Source organism: Giraffa tippelskirchi, chromosome 10 (assembly GCF_054371585.1).
Source record: "Giraffa tippelskirchi isolate mGirTip1 chromosome 10, T2T-mGirTip1v1.2.pri, whole genome shotgun sequence".
In the NCBI taxonomy this organism is placed as follows: Eukaryota; Metazoa; Chordata; class Mammalia; order Artiodactyla; family Giraffidae; genus Giraffa; species Giraffa tippelskirchi.
The window spans coordinates 149,189,270-149,205,189 of record NC_137284.1 but is presented as its reverse complement, the minus strand read 5'-3'; the positions used below and the strand labels follow the sequence as shown (position 1 = coordinate 149,205,189).

General features: G+C 48.0%; 1 protein-coding gene across 1 annotated transcript in view; it reads left to right on the top strand.

Moving 5' to 3' along the window:
- Nucleotides 1-7,275, top strand: part of TRPV5 (transient receptor potential cation channel subfamily V member 5) — a 38,110-nt gene extending 30,835 nt beyond the window's left edge. Inside the window, exons 19-20 of the mRNA XM_081534430.1 lie at nucleotides 4,907-5,013; nucleotides 6,098-7,275. Of these exons, the coding sequence (XP_081390556.1) occupies nucleotides 4,907-5,013; nucleotides 6,098-6,398 (408 nt within the window). The 3' untranslated portion in view covers nucleotides 6,399-7,275. The remainder of the gene's footprint in view (nucleotides 1-4,906; nucleotides 5,014-6,097) is intronic.
- The last annotated feature ends 8,645 nt before the right edge of the window (nucleotides 7,276-15,920 follow it).

The following is a 15,920-nucleotide window of genomic DNA, read 5'->3' as shown; positions in this document are numbered from 1 at the left end:
TGACGTACTCCTTTTCCTATTTGGAACCAGTCTGTTGTTCCATGTCCAGTTCTAACTGTTGCTTCCTGACCTGCATACAGGTTTCTCAAGAGACAGGTCAGATGGTCTGGTATTCCTATCTCTTTCAGAATTTTCCACAGTTTATTGTGATCCACACAGTCAAAGGCTTTGGCATAGTCAATAAAGCAGAAATAGATGTTTTTCTGGAACTCTCTTGCTTTTTCAATGATCCAGCGGATATTGGCAATTTGATCTCTGGTTCCTCTGCCTTTTCTAAAACCAGCTTGAACATCTGGAAGTTCACGGTTCACGTATTGATGAAGCCTGGCTTGGAGAATTTTGAGCATTACTTTACTAGCATGCGAGATGAGTGCAATTGTGCGGTAGTTTGAGCATTCTTTGGCATTGCCTTTCTTTGGGATTGGAACGAAAACTGACCTTTTCCAGTCCTGTGGCCACTGCTGAGTTTTCCAAATTTGCTGGCATATCGAGTGCAGCACTTTCACAGCATCACCTTTGAGGATTTGAAATAGCTCAACTGGAATTCCATCACCTCCACTAGCTTTGTTCGTAGTGATGCTTTCTAAGGCCCACTTGACTTCACATTCCAGGATGTCTGGCTCTAGGTGAGTGATCACACCATCGTGATTATCTGGGTCATGAAGATCCCTTTTGTACAGTTCTTCTGTGTATTCTTGCCACCTCTTCTTAATATCTTCTGCTTCTGTTAGGTCCATACCATTTCTGTCCTTTATCGAGCCTATCTTTGCATGAAATGTTCCTTTGGTATCTCTAATTTTCTTGAAGAGGTCTCTAGTCTTTCCCAATCTGTTGTTTTCCTCTATTTGTTTGCACTGATCGCTGAGGAAGGCTTTCTTATCTCTCCTTGCTATTCTTTGGAACTCTGCATTCAGATGAGAATATCTTTCCTTTTCTCCTTTGCTTTTCGCTTCTCTTCTCTTCCTAGCTATCTGTAAGGCCTCCTCAGACAGCCATTTTGCTTTTTTGCATTTCTTTTCCATGGGGATTTTCTTGATACCTGTCTCCTGTACAATGTCACGAACCTCTGTCCATAGTTCATCAGGCACTCTGTCTACCAGGTCTAGTCCCTTAAATCTATTTGTCACTTCCACTGTATACTCATAAGGGATTTGATCTAGGTCATACCTGAATGGTCTAGTGGTTTTCCCTACTTTCTTCAATTTAAGTCTGAATTTGGCAATAAGCAGTTCATGATCTGAGCCACAGTCTGCTCCTGGTCTTGTTTTTGCTGACTGTATAGAGCTTCTCCATCTTTGGCTGCAAAGAATATAATCAATCTGATTTCGGTGTTGACCATCTGGTGATGTCCACGTGTAGAGTCTTCTCTTGTGTTGTTGGAATAGGGTGTTTGCTATTACCAGTGCGTTCTCGTGGCAAAACTCTATTAGCCTTTGCCCTGCTTCATTCTGTACTCCAAGGCCAAACTTGCCTATTACGCCAGGTGTTTCTTGACTTCCTACTTTTGCATTCCAGTCCCCTATAATGAAAAGGACATCTCTTTTGGGTGTTAGTTCTAGAAGGTCTTGTAGGTCTTCATAGAACCGTTCAACTTCAGCTTCTTCGGCGTTACTGGTCGGGGCATAGACTTGGATTACCGTGATATTGAATGGTTTGCCTTGGAAACGAACAGAGATCATTCTGTTGTTTTTGAGATTGCATCCAAGTACTGCATTTTGGACTCTTTTGTTGACCATGATGGCTACTCCATTTCTTCTAAGGGATTCTTGCCCACAGTAGTAGATATAATGGTCATCTGAGTTAAATTCACCCATTCCAGTCCATCTTAGTTCGCTGATTCCTAGAATGTCAACGTTCACTCTTGCCATCTCCTGTTTGACCACTTCCAGTTTGCCTTGATTCATGGACCTAACATTCCAGGTTCCTATGCAATATTGCTCTTTACAGCATCGGACTTTGCGTCTATCACCAGTCACATCCACAGTTGGGTATCGTTTTTGCTTTGGCTCCATCCCATCATTCTTTCTGGAGTTATTTCTCCACTGATCTCCATTAGCATATTGGGCACCTACTGACCTGGGGATTTCATCTTTCAGTGTCCTATCCTTTTGCCTTTTCATACTGTTCATGGGGTTCTCAAGGCAAGAATACTGAAGTGGTTTGCCATGCCCTTCTCCAGTGGCCACCCATTGGCCCCCATTTTTTCCTCTTATATAATGCAGAACACATTCTCCCTTAGGTGCACCATTCAAATATTTGAAGAGAGCCATTGTTTGTCTCCTTGGACTTTCCATTCATTAGCACTAATTATTTGGAGCCTTCTCTGTGCTGGGAAATACCTGGGATCTGGGGGCACAAACAAGATGACATAGTCTGTGCCCTCATGGGGCTTACAGTCCAGCTGGAAAGACAGACATTAAAACTTCATAGAAAGCCATGTAGTTAGAAGAGCAAATGTGTCATAGAGAAGTGAAGGTGCTAAGAACAGGAGGCAAGAGAAGAGTTGAACTGGAAAGTTAGAAAGTGCTTTCCTGATAGACTGACATTTAAGATGAGCCCCTAAACATGGGTAATAATTCATCAATTATGAAGAACAAGGAGGGACTTCCTGGATGGTCCAGTAGCTAAGACTCTGTGATCCCAATGCAGAGGGCCAGGGTTAGATACCTGGTCACGGAACTAGATCCCACATGCCAAAACTAAAACCCAGTGCAGTCAAATAAATATTTTTTTAAAAAGAAGGATAAGGGGAGGGAATGGGAGTTAGGATTTTTATCCATCAGAACACTTGGCTATGGGGACAGAAAACCAAACTCAAATAGACTTGGGGAAAAAGGCAGTGGGAAGATGTGTTGATCTTCATAACTGGAAAGTTTAAGGAATTAAATTAGCTTTAGGCATGTCTGGCCAGAGCCTGGATCTCCATCTTACCCATTACATCATTTTCTCCGTTATTCTCTCTTTTGTCCTAACTCCTCTAAGTCAGTCTCTCGCATCATGTTGCTGAGATAGCTTATAGAAGCTCTAAATTGACAAAGGGGTGAGCGGATACACTCATTCCAATGGCCCCCACTCTTTTTATTTATTCTTTTTCTTTTTGCTGCACTGGATTTTTGTTCTGGCATGGGGACTTTCTCTAGTTGTGGTGCATGGGGGCCTCTTTAGTTGCCAGAGCATGGGTTCTAGAACTCCAAGGCACAGTAGTTCCAGTGACCTTGGTTGTCCTGCAGCACATGGGATCTTACTTTCCTGACCAGGGATCCAACCTGAGTCCCCTGCACTGGAAAGCAGACTCTCAACCACTGGACCACCAGGAAAGTCTCAAGGGGCCCCATTCTTACTGTATTCTGTGTGACTCCTGATGCTGTGGATCTGTAGCCTTGAAAAGAACATCTCCTTCTGTCCCCTGAACCCATTTCATTGCAACAAGTTTGGTCATAGGTTGATCCTTCCATTTAAGGCTAAGGCCAAGGATTGGAACATTGGAGGTGGTAGTAGTGGTGGTGGTGGTGGTGGTCGAGTTTTGGGGAGAATAGATGATGAATCCACCAGGACTGTGTCAGGTCCAGTCTGTTCTAACTGATGGACTGACAGTAGAGAAGAAGTGATTTTCTAAACATCAGATGGGCTCTGTTCCCAGAAGACGATGGGGAGGCTGAATGATGGCGCAAGAAGAAACAATAAGTGTCCCTTTCAAGATAAAGAAAAAGCATTATCTAGGGGAAGGAAATAGAATGATTGAAAGTCCTGAGGGTAGAGGGAAGTTGGCACAACTCAGGAGCAGAGAGAAGACCAAGAGAATCATGGAGTGCTGAGAAAGATGGGAGCAGAGAAGATGAAGTAGAGAACTAAGTTACTTTAGGGATTCCTAGTTCCTTCCATCAGTCAAGCTTCCTGGACCCAATCCATCCTGAATGACCCTCTGTTCAGACCTAGATCCGGGGCCTTTCAAAGCTAGAACAATCTTGATGTGATTGGAGGAAAGCAGCATAAAGAGGGATCATCCCTTTCCTGGCTTTGAACACTAAACTATAAATAGCACCTAAAATGGAGTCAGGTCTTTTGGTAAATATGCAGTTGGCTCTTATCAAATATGCAATTGGCTCATGATCAAATAGAACACTCATACCTTTGTTACATGATTGATTTGACTAAGCCCCTTTACCAGGTTTTCCTGTGCTTAACACTGACACTTTAGTCTTATAAATGTAGGACCTTGCATTGGGTCTACTTAAATTTCACATTAGTGGTTTTTGACCAGCATTCCAATCCAGTAAGATCATTTATATTGCTTTGTCATTGTGCCTATTACATATCCCTCCTCCCAGTTTTGTATCACAGGCAAATTTGATAATCTTGTCTTATGTTTCATCTAAGTTATTAATGAGGGCTGGGTAAAGGACAGGACACATGACATGCCACTAGAATTTTCCCTGCCAAGTTTGGAGTCATTAACCCACTCTTTTCCTTCTTAGGATATGGGTGTATTTTTAATTTCACTGCAGATTCCCTCAACATCAGCAGTTATCATTTCATCCCCAAGATCACAGAGATTCTATTTAATCATTTTATTTAAATCCAAATAATCAGTCTATGGGTTTCCTATGAAAAATGAAAAGATATTAGTTTGGATGGGATGGCTCATTTTCCATGAATCTGAATGCTAATGCAGGGGTCACTGTTTTATTCAAAACACTCATAAAATAGTCTCTGTTTTTGCGGTGAGTGATGAGGAAGGCAGCAGCATAGCGCCTCACGCAGGCTGGGGCGTGGATGGTGGCTGTCACCTGTCCCTACTGATCAGCTGCCCTCCTCCCCCTCTGGGTTCCCTCTGTCAGTAGCGCCAGGGTCCATTCAGCCTCATGGCTCTTTCTGGGTTCTTCCCCTGTCTCTCGTCTCCTCCTAGGTCGTGGCCACCACGGTGATGCTGGAGAGGAAGATGCCTCGCACCCTGTGGCCGCGCTCTGGCATCTGTGGGTACAAGTACGGGCTGGGGGACCGCTGGTTCCTGCGGTGAGTGACCTTGGAGACCTGTGGACTGTCCATCCGTGTGAGGCCGTGGGAGCCAGGGTGCCCGGTTCTGCACATATGACCCTCCTCTCCATTCTCGGGATCCCAAACTGGACCCGGAGGAGAAGTCATCATTCTCTGAAGTGAGACTGTGTTAGCTTGTTTGGGGGAGGGGTGCGGAGAGGCAGCGCCAGTTGCGAGGTCTGAAGGGCAGTGACGTGTGAACCGCCGCGAGCACGTATCCGCGCTACACTGTGGGCATGCGCTCCTCAAACGGGTCTAGTCTTGTTTCCTCCTGACCCCCACTTCTAGTAGATTTATTATTTATTTTTTTTTATTTTTTTTTTCTGGCTGTGCTGGGTCTTCATTGCTGGTGGGCTTTCCTCTAGTTGCGGCAAGCGGGGGGCTACTCCAGTAGCCGTGCCAGGGCTTCTCACTGCAGGGGCGTCTCTTGTTTCGGAGCACGGGCTCTCGGGCGTGTGGCCTTCAGTCACTGCAGCCCCCGGCCTCTAGAGCACAGGCTCAGTAGTTGTGGCACAGCGGCTTCGTTGTTCCGTGGCACGGGGGAATCTTCCCAGACCAGGGATCAAACCCGTGTCTCCTGCATTGGCCAGTGGATTCTTTACCACTGAGCCACCGAGGAAGCCCTCTAGTGTATTCTTAGAGCTTCTAGTCTAGCCTGCAAGCGAAGCTGCTCCTTCATACTCGACCTTCAACTCCTCCTGACGTGGCTTTCCTCTCTCATTTATTGCCTGACTTGCATCTCCTCATCCTTATGACACACTTATCTTTTGCTTGGCTGCTTTCTCTTTCATACTCACCCGCATCCCCCCCCCATCACACCCTCCCCCACAGGCCATACTACCCTCCAAATCCTGAAGGCGCAGCCCTTCTGGGGTCTCTCTCCCAGTTTATCCTCCACTTCCCTTCGTTTGATCCTAACAGGTCTTCCGGTTTCAACGCTGCTCGCTTCCTCCCGCTCTCCTCTCATTCCTGTTTCCCACCTGTGCCGCGTTCACTTTGGCATCCCCTCATGGCCCAGTCTCTCCCCAGATCGGCTGAGCCTTCTCCTTTTTCACCTCCTCAGAGTTGAGACCAACCAAGACCAGAATACTTTGCGAGCGCGTCGCTACGTGGAAGCTTTCAAGGGCTCAGACAAGGAGGAGGGACAAGGGCATCTCCCTGAGAAACGGCCCTCGGTGACTGAAAGCGGGCTTCTAGCCAGAGCCTCCCTGGCCCTCCCGACCCCCTCCCTGTCCCGGACCACGTCTCGAAGCAGCGGCAGTCACCGAGGCTGGGAGATCATTCGACGCAACACCCTGGGACACGTGAATCTCGGACTGGACCTTGGGGAGGGCGATGGAGAGGACCGGGTTTATCAGTTATGATCAGGACCCTTGTTACTCTCGTCCTGACTCCAGGTGGGCCTGGGTGAAGGCAGAGAGAGAGACACTGCCTGTGAAGCATCTGCCCTTCCTGCCTGTTAACCCTGTGAGGGATGGACAGAAGAATTCTCCCAGGCCATCCACACCTCACCCATCACCTCAGCATTCCCAGGAATGAGTACCTTCTGGCTTCTTGGAAGTCCCACAGCTTGGGAAAAGAGGGTATCTGTTCCAGCAGAGTTAGGCTTGGCAACTAAAGACACCAGGTAGGGATGCTAGGCCAAAGGCTGGGTCATCTCCTTTTCTGCCCCCTGAGGCGCTAGACTGTGAGCTGTGATGTCTCCCAGGGCTTCACGTAGCAGGAGCCGGGCATGGCCCTGAGGTTGTAGCATCACCTCTTCCTGTACTTCATAGGACCCTCTCCCCACCTCACAGCCAAACCCACACTAGAAAACTGCAAAAAGAAAGGTTCTTTATCCTTCCTTTATTTAAAAAAAAAAAATGTATTACGATATGCAGAATGTAAAATTTACCATTTTAAGCATTTTTCAGCTGTACCATTCAGTGGTATTAAGTACATTCACATTGTTGGGCAACCATCACTACTATTCATCCAGGGAATTTTTTAAACCGAAAATCATGTACCTGTTAAACATGAACTCTCCATCATTCCTTCCCCATGGTCCCTGGTAACAAATATCCTACTTTCTGTCTATGAATTTAAGTTTTCTAGTTGCCTCGTATAAGTGGAATTATCCAATATTAGTCCCATTGTGCCTGGCTTATTTGATGTAGCATAATGTTTTCAAGATTCATCCATGCTATAGCATGAGTCAGAATTTCATTCCTTTGAGAGGTCAAATATAATAACATCCCATTGTGTGTTTAGTTCACTCTGTGTTTATCCATCCCTCCACTGATGGACAGTTGGGTTGTTCCACCTTTAGCTATTGTCATACCACTATGAACACTGGTGTACAATTATCTTTCCAAGTTGCTGCTTTCAGTTTCTTTGGATACTGACAACTTCCAAACTTCCATGATCATCTAGGATCAAATGAAGGGAAGTGGAGGGAGGTGGAGGGTAAACTGGGATAGAGGCCCAAAGGGCTGCACATTCAGGATTTGGAGGGTGGTAGGGCTTGTGTGGGGTGTGATGGTGGGAGAAATGTGGGTGAGTATGAAAGAGAAAACAGCCAGTTCAAAGATAAGTGAAAGCAGTTTTGAAACTTCTAGCAGTTCTCTAGAAGTGGAATGTCTAGATCTTATGGCAAGTCTTTATTAAATTTTTTGAGGGATTGCCATCCTGTTTCCAGCAGAGCTGTACTGGTTTACATTTCCTGAAGCAATGCACAGGATTCCAGTTTCTCCACATCCTCACCAACTTGTGATTTTCTGATTTTTTAAAAAATTTATAGTAGCCATCCTTTTGATTATGCAATAATATCTCACTGTGGTCTTGTGAATTTCCCCAATGATTAACAGGGCTTCCCTGATAGCTCAGTTGGTAAAGAATCCACCTGCAATGCAGGAGACCCCGGTTCGATTCCTGGGCCAGGAAGATCCTTTGGAGAAGGGGTAGGCTACACACTCCAGTATTCTTGGGCTTCCCTGGTGGCTCAGCTGGTAAAGAACCCACCTGCCATGCCAGAGACTGGGTTCTATCCCTGGGTTGGGAAGATCCCCTGGAGAAAGGAAAGCTACCCCCTCCAGTATTCTGGCCTGGAGAATTCCATGGACTGTATAGTCCATGGGGTCGCAAAGAGTTGGACACGACTGAGCGACTTTCACTTTCACTTTCAATGACTAACAACATTGAGCATATTTTCAGTGCCCACTGGCCATTTGTATATCTTTTTTTCTTGGAGAAATGTTTTTTCAAGTCCTTTTCCAGTTTGTTTTGGGGGCCTGGGGGTTGCTATTTTTCAGTTGTCTTATCCTTGTTTTTTGAGACTTAGAGTCTAAAGTGTATCTCATTTGCATCCTGGTGTGTTTTTAAATATGGGTAGTAAAGTATTCCTTTCTCTGCGTGGATGGCCCCATCATTTATTTTATGGGACCATCCCTGGCTTGTCCCTCAGGTTGCCTGTTAGCAGTTGTTCATCCTTGTGTCTGGAGGTAGCAGGCTTCCAGCCATGTTTCCTGTGACAGCTCCCCTCTGCCCCCAGCTCCGTTGCCCCTGCACTGAGGTGTGGGGTGGACAGCAGTCATAGAGCATGGGCCATCCCTTTCCAGGAAGGAGATTGGCAACTAGGTGTCCGGGGTACCCATCACAGCCTCGCTTCTGTCTCCAGCCCTTCTCATCCCAGCCCTGTCAACACCCTCACCACAAAGCCGTAGCAACTTTTTCAGAGGACTGTGATCTGGAAGAGCAAAAAGGTAAGTGGGATTTGTGAAACTGCCCCAGGTTCATCCAGATACACACGCAAGGCCCAGGTGAGTGTGGAATGGTGAGGGATGACTCACACACACACACACGCACGCACACACAGAGGTTCACAGGTGGTATAATTTCTAAATGTGCTCAGTCAGCGTGATTCCTCCTATCTTCATTCACAATGGAAGCTCCCCCTCTCCTGTGTAAAGCTAAACTCCCATCTGTATTCCAGATATAGTTTTCTTTCTGTCTCTTCGGGCAGCTCTGTCCACCACTGTATCCTCTAACTCCTCTCATTGTTCTAACTTCAACCTCTCTCTCTCCAAGTGATGCTGCTGCTGCTAAGTTGCATCAGTCGTGTCTGACTCTGTGTGACTCCATAGACGGCAGCCCACCAGGCTCCTCCATCCATGGGGTTCTCCAGGCAAGAGTACTAGAGTGGGTTGCCATTGCCTTCTCCGCCAAGTGATGCTAGTCAGCAAATAACCATGCTCTGCTCTTTCCTATCCTCAAAGAAATTGTAATTGCCTTCCTTCAACTTCCAATTTCTCCTTTCGGCTCCTGCCCTATCTTTTTACTCCCTCTTTGGGGCCAAACTTCTTAAAAGGAGACTCTGTTGTCTGCTGAACTCACACTGAGTCCTCATCCCATTGTGGTTTGACCTTGCTCCTCCAGCTACTGACAGCACTCTCATCAAGGTCATCTCCCTGTGGCTAAACCCACTGAACCATCTGAGTCTTGCGCAAACTCTGTAGGGTTCAATACCAGTGGACCACTCACCCCCTCTCGGCACGCCGCTAGTGCCATGCTTGCCTCCCACTCTGCCTGCTTCTCTTCTCCCCATCTTTCAAGTAGTTTTGGTCCACAAAGCTCTTTGTTTTCCTCACCACCTGGCAAGTTCCTGCTACCTCCATGGATGATATTGACACACACGTTTGTGATTCAAGACTTCTTTATCTTGGCTTTAGTTCTGTCTCCTGAGCTCCAGGAGACAGCTCAGATGCCTCTCTATTAGACAACTCTACCTGGATATTTTACAGATATCTGGAACTCGACATGTCCCAAACTGAACAGCTTTTCTTCCTCACCAAACCTGCTCCTCCACCAGCATTTCCAATCAAATAAAAGCAGATGAAATTGCCTAAGCCCCAAACCTAGGCGTCTTCCTCTACACACCCATCTCAACTTTCATTTGCAGTCAGTCTCAGGTCTGGTGGATTCTACTCCCTAAAACATCTCATTTGAAAAAGAATAACTTTTGAGTAGATGATACATCCCATGGCGCGAGATTCAGAGAGCACATAAAATATACAGAGAAAAAAGCATTCCTGCCTCTATTCCAACCCCTTGGATATCCACCTCCTCAGAGACATTCAGTAGTAAGTTTGTTCTTTATCCTTCCAAAAATACTTATGCATGTCTGAGCCTACCTACATATGGGCTTCCCTGCTGGCTCAGAAGGTGAAGAATCTGCCTGCAATGCAGGCAACTCAGGTTTGATCCTTGGGTTGGGAAGATCCCCTGAAGAAGGGAATGGCCACCCACTCCAGCATTCTTATATATACATTCCTTTAAAAACACATGCAATATAATACAATGTAGTAAAAAGAGCAGTTCTTGCTTTTTTCACTTCTAATGCTTTGAAAACTGTTGCACTTGTCTCTGCCCTTTTGCTAATCTTCTGAAACAGGCCCCCATGGTCTCCCCACTGCCTTCCAGGAGTGGGTTCCTGGAGTCTTGGTTTTTTCCACTGCAGTCTTGGTTTTTTCCACTCCACCATATTTGTCAGATGCAAGTCCTGCCTCAACCTGTGTTCTGGAAGCCCTTCCCTGAGCTGACACCTAGCAACCTCCCCAGCCTCTTCACCCTTGTCTTCTCTGGCCCTCTCTTTCATCATGATAATCATTATTGGTTCCTCCTCTTTTTTCCTTCTTTTCAGCATTCACAGTTTCTGGATCTTTCTACCTCTCTGCACGCATCCTCCCTTCCATCTTTGTAGCTTCTGTTCCTCCTAATAGTCTCAACTTACAATTGTATATTGTGTTTGTGTGTGTTGGTGGGCAAGGGGTGAAGGTGGGGGACTGATCCATAGGCTAGATTGGAGTCTGCCTGTTCAATTTGCAAGCCACCTATATTTTCTTTTTATTATACATCTTGAGCTTTGGGTGCTCACTTTTTTAAACATCTATTTTCCTTAACAGACTGTAAGCTCCACAAAGGAGAATGTGATGCCCATATTATTCAGTATTGTGTTCCCAGTGCTTGGCATAATTTCTGGTACGATGTAGTGTGTAATAAATGTTCATTAACCAAATCTATGAATGAGTGACCTGTTTTTATTCTAAGTTCTTCTACTGGACATATTTCAGATATTTCTTTTACCTGTCAAAGGTAGTAGAGAGAAAAATACTGGCCTTTGTATAGGATTATAATAGTTAAAGACATAATGGGGTGGAAGCACATTGCAAATGATAAAAAAAAAAAACAATACTAACGTCAGTCATCACTGGGAAATTTTCTCCGCTTATATATACTTTTGTGTGTGCAAGAGACAGACAGAGAAAGAGAGAGAAAGGGAGCGGGGGAAAGGAGAGGATGTGGAATATTATGAAGAAGGAGAAAAAGAGGGAAGGATTCCAGAAGCAACGTTCTGAGGCAAAGCCTGGGAAACTTGAGGCATGTGGTACCCACGGCAAGAAGTACTCAAGGCATGAGATTCTCGAGATTCTACGTCTATGGGATTCTATTCTATGAGCTTCTACATATGCCTGTGGGACCCCGAGTATGACATGAAAAGAAACACACCCAGGCATCGCTGTACAGCAAGACAGATGCGGTAAGAGAATCCCCTGGGCGCTGGAGGGTTAAAGGAGCTGGCAGATGTTTTAGTCCCAACACGATGGGGTGAAGCTGCCAGACTCATGGGCTACAGAGACTGCAGAGACTGGAAGGGCTAGGGGGACAGAGGAGAGGAAATACCAGGGTCCCTGCTTCAGGAAGTCTTCAGGTCCCCTCACAAACACTTACCATGTCCCTCCTTCTCTCCCCCTGCCCTGAATAGAGAAGCAGAACAGAAGCCAGAGGCAGGCAGGTGATGGGAGGACAGGTAGCTCTGGACTTTAATAATGTATTACCTCTCAGCTGTTTGCTAAGTATTTGATTGACAGGGTTCTGAGTTCTGGTGACGTGGTGGCGCAACCTTGGGGAAGGGCTCTGCCTGCAGCCAGAGAAGAGTGGGCAGGGGCCGAACCTCCCCACCCCAACCTGGGCTGCCTCTGTGGGCCCTGTGAGCACAGATCAGAGGCACAGGAGGCAGCACACAAGGCCCCTCCTCCCTTGAGATCACTCCACAAAATTGGAGAAAATGCCTTGTCTTTGACCTGGGAGCTAGCATCATAGACGTCTCTGGGCTGGGACTGCCTGTTTCTTAAGGCTAATAAAAAATATGACAATGTGTCAGGAAAGAACTACTTTGACACACTGAGCGGTGTCACATCGACAGGGAGTTTGGGTCAAGGGGCCCCTCTCTATGCCCCCAGGGGGGCAGCCACGAGGGAGCCACCTGGGCGGAACTGGACACACCTTTCTCCCTGCACCGCTTCTCTGTTGTCCGTGGCATTGAGGAGCTGGCCGCGGGGCCGGAGTGGCGCTGTGCAAGGCCAGGCTGCTGTCCAGGGTGGGGCCCAGGGTGGGGGTCCCCACTCACCTGTGCAGTGGCAGGCATCTGAGGAGGGGTCTGCTATGTGCACACAGGTGCCAATGTTTGCTTTTCTTCCTCCTGCTTGTTGCTTGCCTGACCCCTTCCTGATCAAGTGCTGGAGTCGACTGAGTGGGACCAGCACAAGTTTCCTCCAAGAAACACCACCTCTGCCGCCTCCCCGCCCCCACCACCTCCGTCTCCATTGACCAGGGCTGGCCTGCCTTGGGTTCTGAGCTAACCTAGGGCCACTCCACTGCCCTCTGCCAACTTCCTCATCCCCACTGGAGAGCCAGAGCCCCTTCAGGGTGATGAAGTCGTCGTTCAGTCGTTTGTGTCCAACTCTTTGCGACCCCATGGACTGTTACCCACCAGACTCCTCTGTCCATGGGGATTCTCCAGGCAAGAATACCGGAGTGGGTTGCCATTTCCTTCTCCAAGGGTCTTCCCAATCCAGGGATCGAACCTGGGTCTCCCACATTGCAGGCAGAGTATTTACCCACTGAGCCACCAGGGAAGCCCCTCAGGGTGATGGGTGCAGGTCAAAACCCTGTTTTAGGGGCCCACTCCACCATGGGGTTAGCTGATGTCTTCTTTATTGACTTTAATTTTGGGTTGTGCTCGGTCTTCACTGTTGCACGAGGGCTTTCTCTAGTTGTGGTGGGTCAGCTTCTCATTGCAATGGTTCCCTTGTTTCGGCCCCTGGGGCTCTAGAGTACAGGCTCTGTAGTTGTGGTGCATGGGCTTTGCTGCCCCACGGCATGTGGAATCTTCCCGGACCAAGGATTGAACCCCACGTCCCCTGCATTGGCAGGAGGATTCTTAACCACTGGACCACCAGGGAAGTTCCGCTGATGACTTCTGACCTGTCTGCCTGCCATGATGGGGACCATGACACAGCAGCACACTCATGGAGGCACGAGCATTTCAGCAATGGAGGCAGTCGTGATCGCACTATCTTTGCCTCCCCCGACTTCTCCTCTCTCAGGCCTTCACTCCTCATCTCTCTCCAGTCAAGGCCCCCAGATTCAGAAATAAGAAGGTAAGGGAGCCAGACAGATGCTTCAGAGAGTGGTATGAAGCTGACCTCTGACCCAGGCCTTGCAGACTGTTTCCTGCAACTGGGTCCCAGCATGTGACCATGGTGGATATCTAGTTTCTCCTCCCAGGGATTCTCAGGCTCCCACTACCCTGGTCTCACAGGTCTGGAGGAAACAGTTGCCAAGTGGTCCTCCTTTTCCCGGAAGTCTCCGCCCTTCATCTTCTCTCTCCCACCGAGGGTGAACCTGGTAGGCAAGACAGGGGTGGCTCCCAGGCCCCATGACTTTGGTCAGTTGTCAGCATCCCCAGACCCAGGTTCAGGGCTGGCAGGCTGCATGCATGCCACACCCTCCCTTCATCCCAGCTGCTGCCCACTGCCCACCTTCTGCAGGTCCATCACCCTCTCAGGGGGCTCAGTTATGTCCGACTCTTTGCAACCCCATGGACTATTGCCCTCCAGGCTCCTCTGTCCATGGAATTTTCCAAGCAAGAATATTGGAGTGGGTTGCCATTTCCTTCTCCAGGGGATCTTCCTGACCCAGGGATCAAACTCAGGTCTCTCACATTGCTAGCAGATTCTGTACTGTCTGAGCCCCCAGGGCAGCCCCTTTGGGGGAGCAGAGGCTGTTTTCTCTGTGTTTGGCTGGGGTCTGATGTACCCTACCCACACTTTCAGTCCCCTGCCAACTTCCCTTTTTCTCCTGTCACCTCTGGCCCTGTCTCTTGCACACTGAGCCCAACATTAGCCTTTGAGGCCTGAGAAATGAAATAGTTTGCAATTTACTTGGTACCAGTCACTGTCCATAAAACACAGTCCAACATATACTTGAGTGGGGCGAGAGAAGAGCATGGTGTAATTTAACCTCTTCCTCCGAGGCTCTGCAAGCAATAAGCAGGGCATGGCCAGGTCAAGAGATGGTTTTAATTCAGTGCACTTCTTTGCAAGAAGGGCATGAAGAAGAGGAGATGGGTTGGGACTTCCCTGGCACCGTGAGGATGGATACAGAGAGAAGAAAAGAGAGAAAGTGACATTGGAGTTGAGCTTCAAGCTGTGAGCTAGAGTATAAGAATCAGATAATTCCTAATATGATAGTTTAAGATCAGATAACTCCTAATGTGATGTGAAAGTTGGACTATAAAGAAAGCTGAGTGCCGAAGAATGGATGCTTTTGAACTGTGGTGTTGAAGACTCTTGAGAGTCCCTTGGACTGCAAGGAAATCCAACCAGTCCATCCTAAAGGAAATCAGTCCTGGATATTCATTGGAAGGACTGACGCTGAAGCTGAAACTCCAATACATTGGCCACTTAATGCGAAGAACTGACTCACTGGAAAAGACCCTGATGCTGGGAAAGATTGAAGGCGGGAGGAGAAGAGGATGACAGAGGATGAGATGGTTGGATGGTATCACTGACTCCATGGACATGAGTTTGAGCAAGCTCTGGGAATTGGTGATGGACAGGGAAGCCTGGCGCACTGCAGTCCATGAGGTCGCAAAGAGTTGGACGACTGAGCGACTGAACTGACTGAATTCCTAACATATGGCATCTTCCTGAATGGGGGCAGGATTGACATGGTTACAGAGATGGTGTTGGGGGAATGCCACAGCCCCTAATTCCTCCCTACTTAGTTCATCAGTGAACAAGAGAGTTTGATGTAATCAGTCTCTCTTTAAAAGTATTCTAGTTTTTCATTTTGACTGTACTGGGAGGCACGTGGAATCTTAGTTCCCCAACCGAGGATTGAATGGAGTCTTAACCACAGGACTGCCAGGGAGGGCCTGATTACACAGTCTCCTGGGAGGGAGAAGGGATTAGGTCCAGAAACCTCACTGTGTGGGAGAAACAGGCAGAGGTTGACTGGGCTCTGATCCTAGGAGGGAATGTGGCCACGGAAGGGTAAGCTGGTCACCGAAAGGGCTCCAGGACACAGAGACAGCAGCAGATGAGAGGAGTGAGAGGATAAAAATAGAGGCTATGACTGTACATTCGCCTCTGGCCAGGCACCCCCACGGCTGCCCTGCTGAGTCTCCTAACCTGTTAGCTGCTGTTGGTCCTCTACAGAAGGTCACTAAAGCCCAGAGGGACATCCCTGATGGGAAACATTTTGGTTCATCCACCCGCCACCTGCCATGGTGGGCACAACCGTGGCCACAGAGCACGCACCAGCCCCTCCAGCGTGCACTCCTTCATGCAGTCCAACGGCAGCCCGGGGCTCTGTGGCTTCCTGCACTCCGGCTCCTGTGCAAAGATTTCCGGGACAGCCCGGACCGCCTGCTGGTTTCTGGACTTTTCCTGTAGCTTGGGGACACATCAGAGTTATCTCTTGGAGTTGGAAATCAGCCTGTCCTAGAGAAGTGGGGAGGCGCCAGGGAGGGAACCAGTGGCCTGAGAACTGCCCCCAGGGCAGCC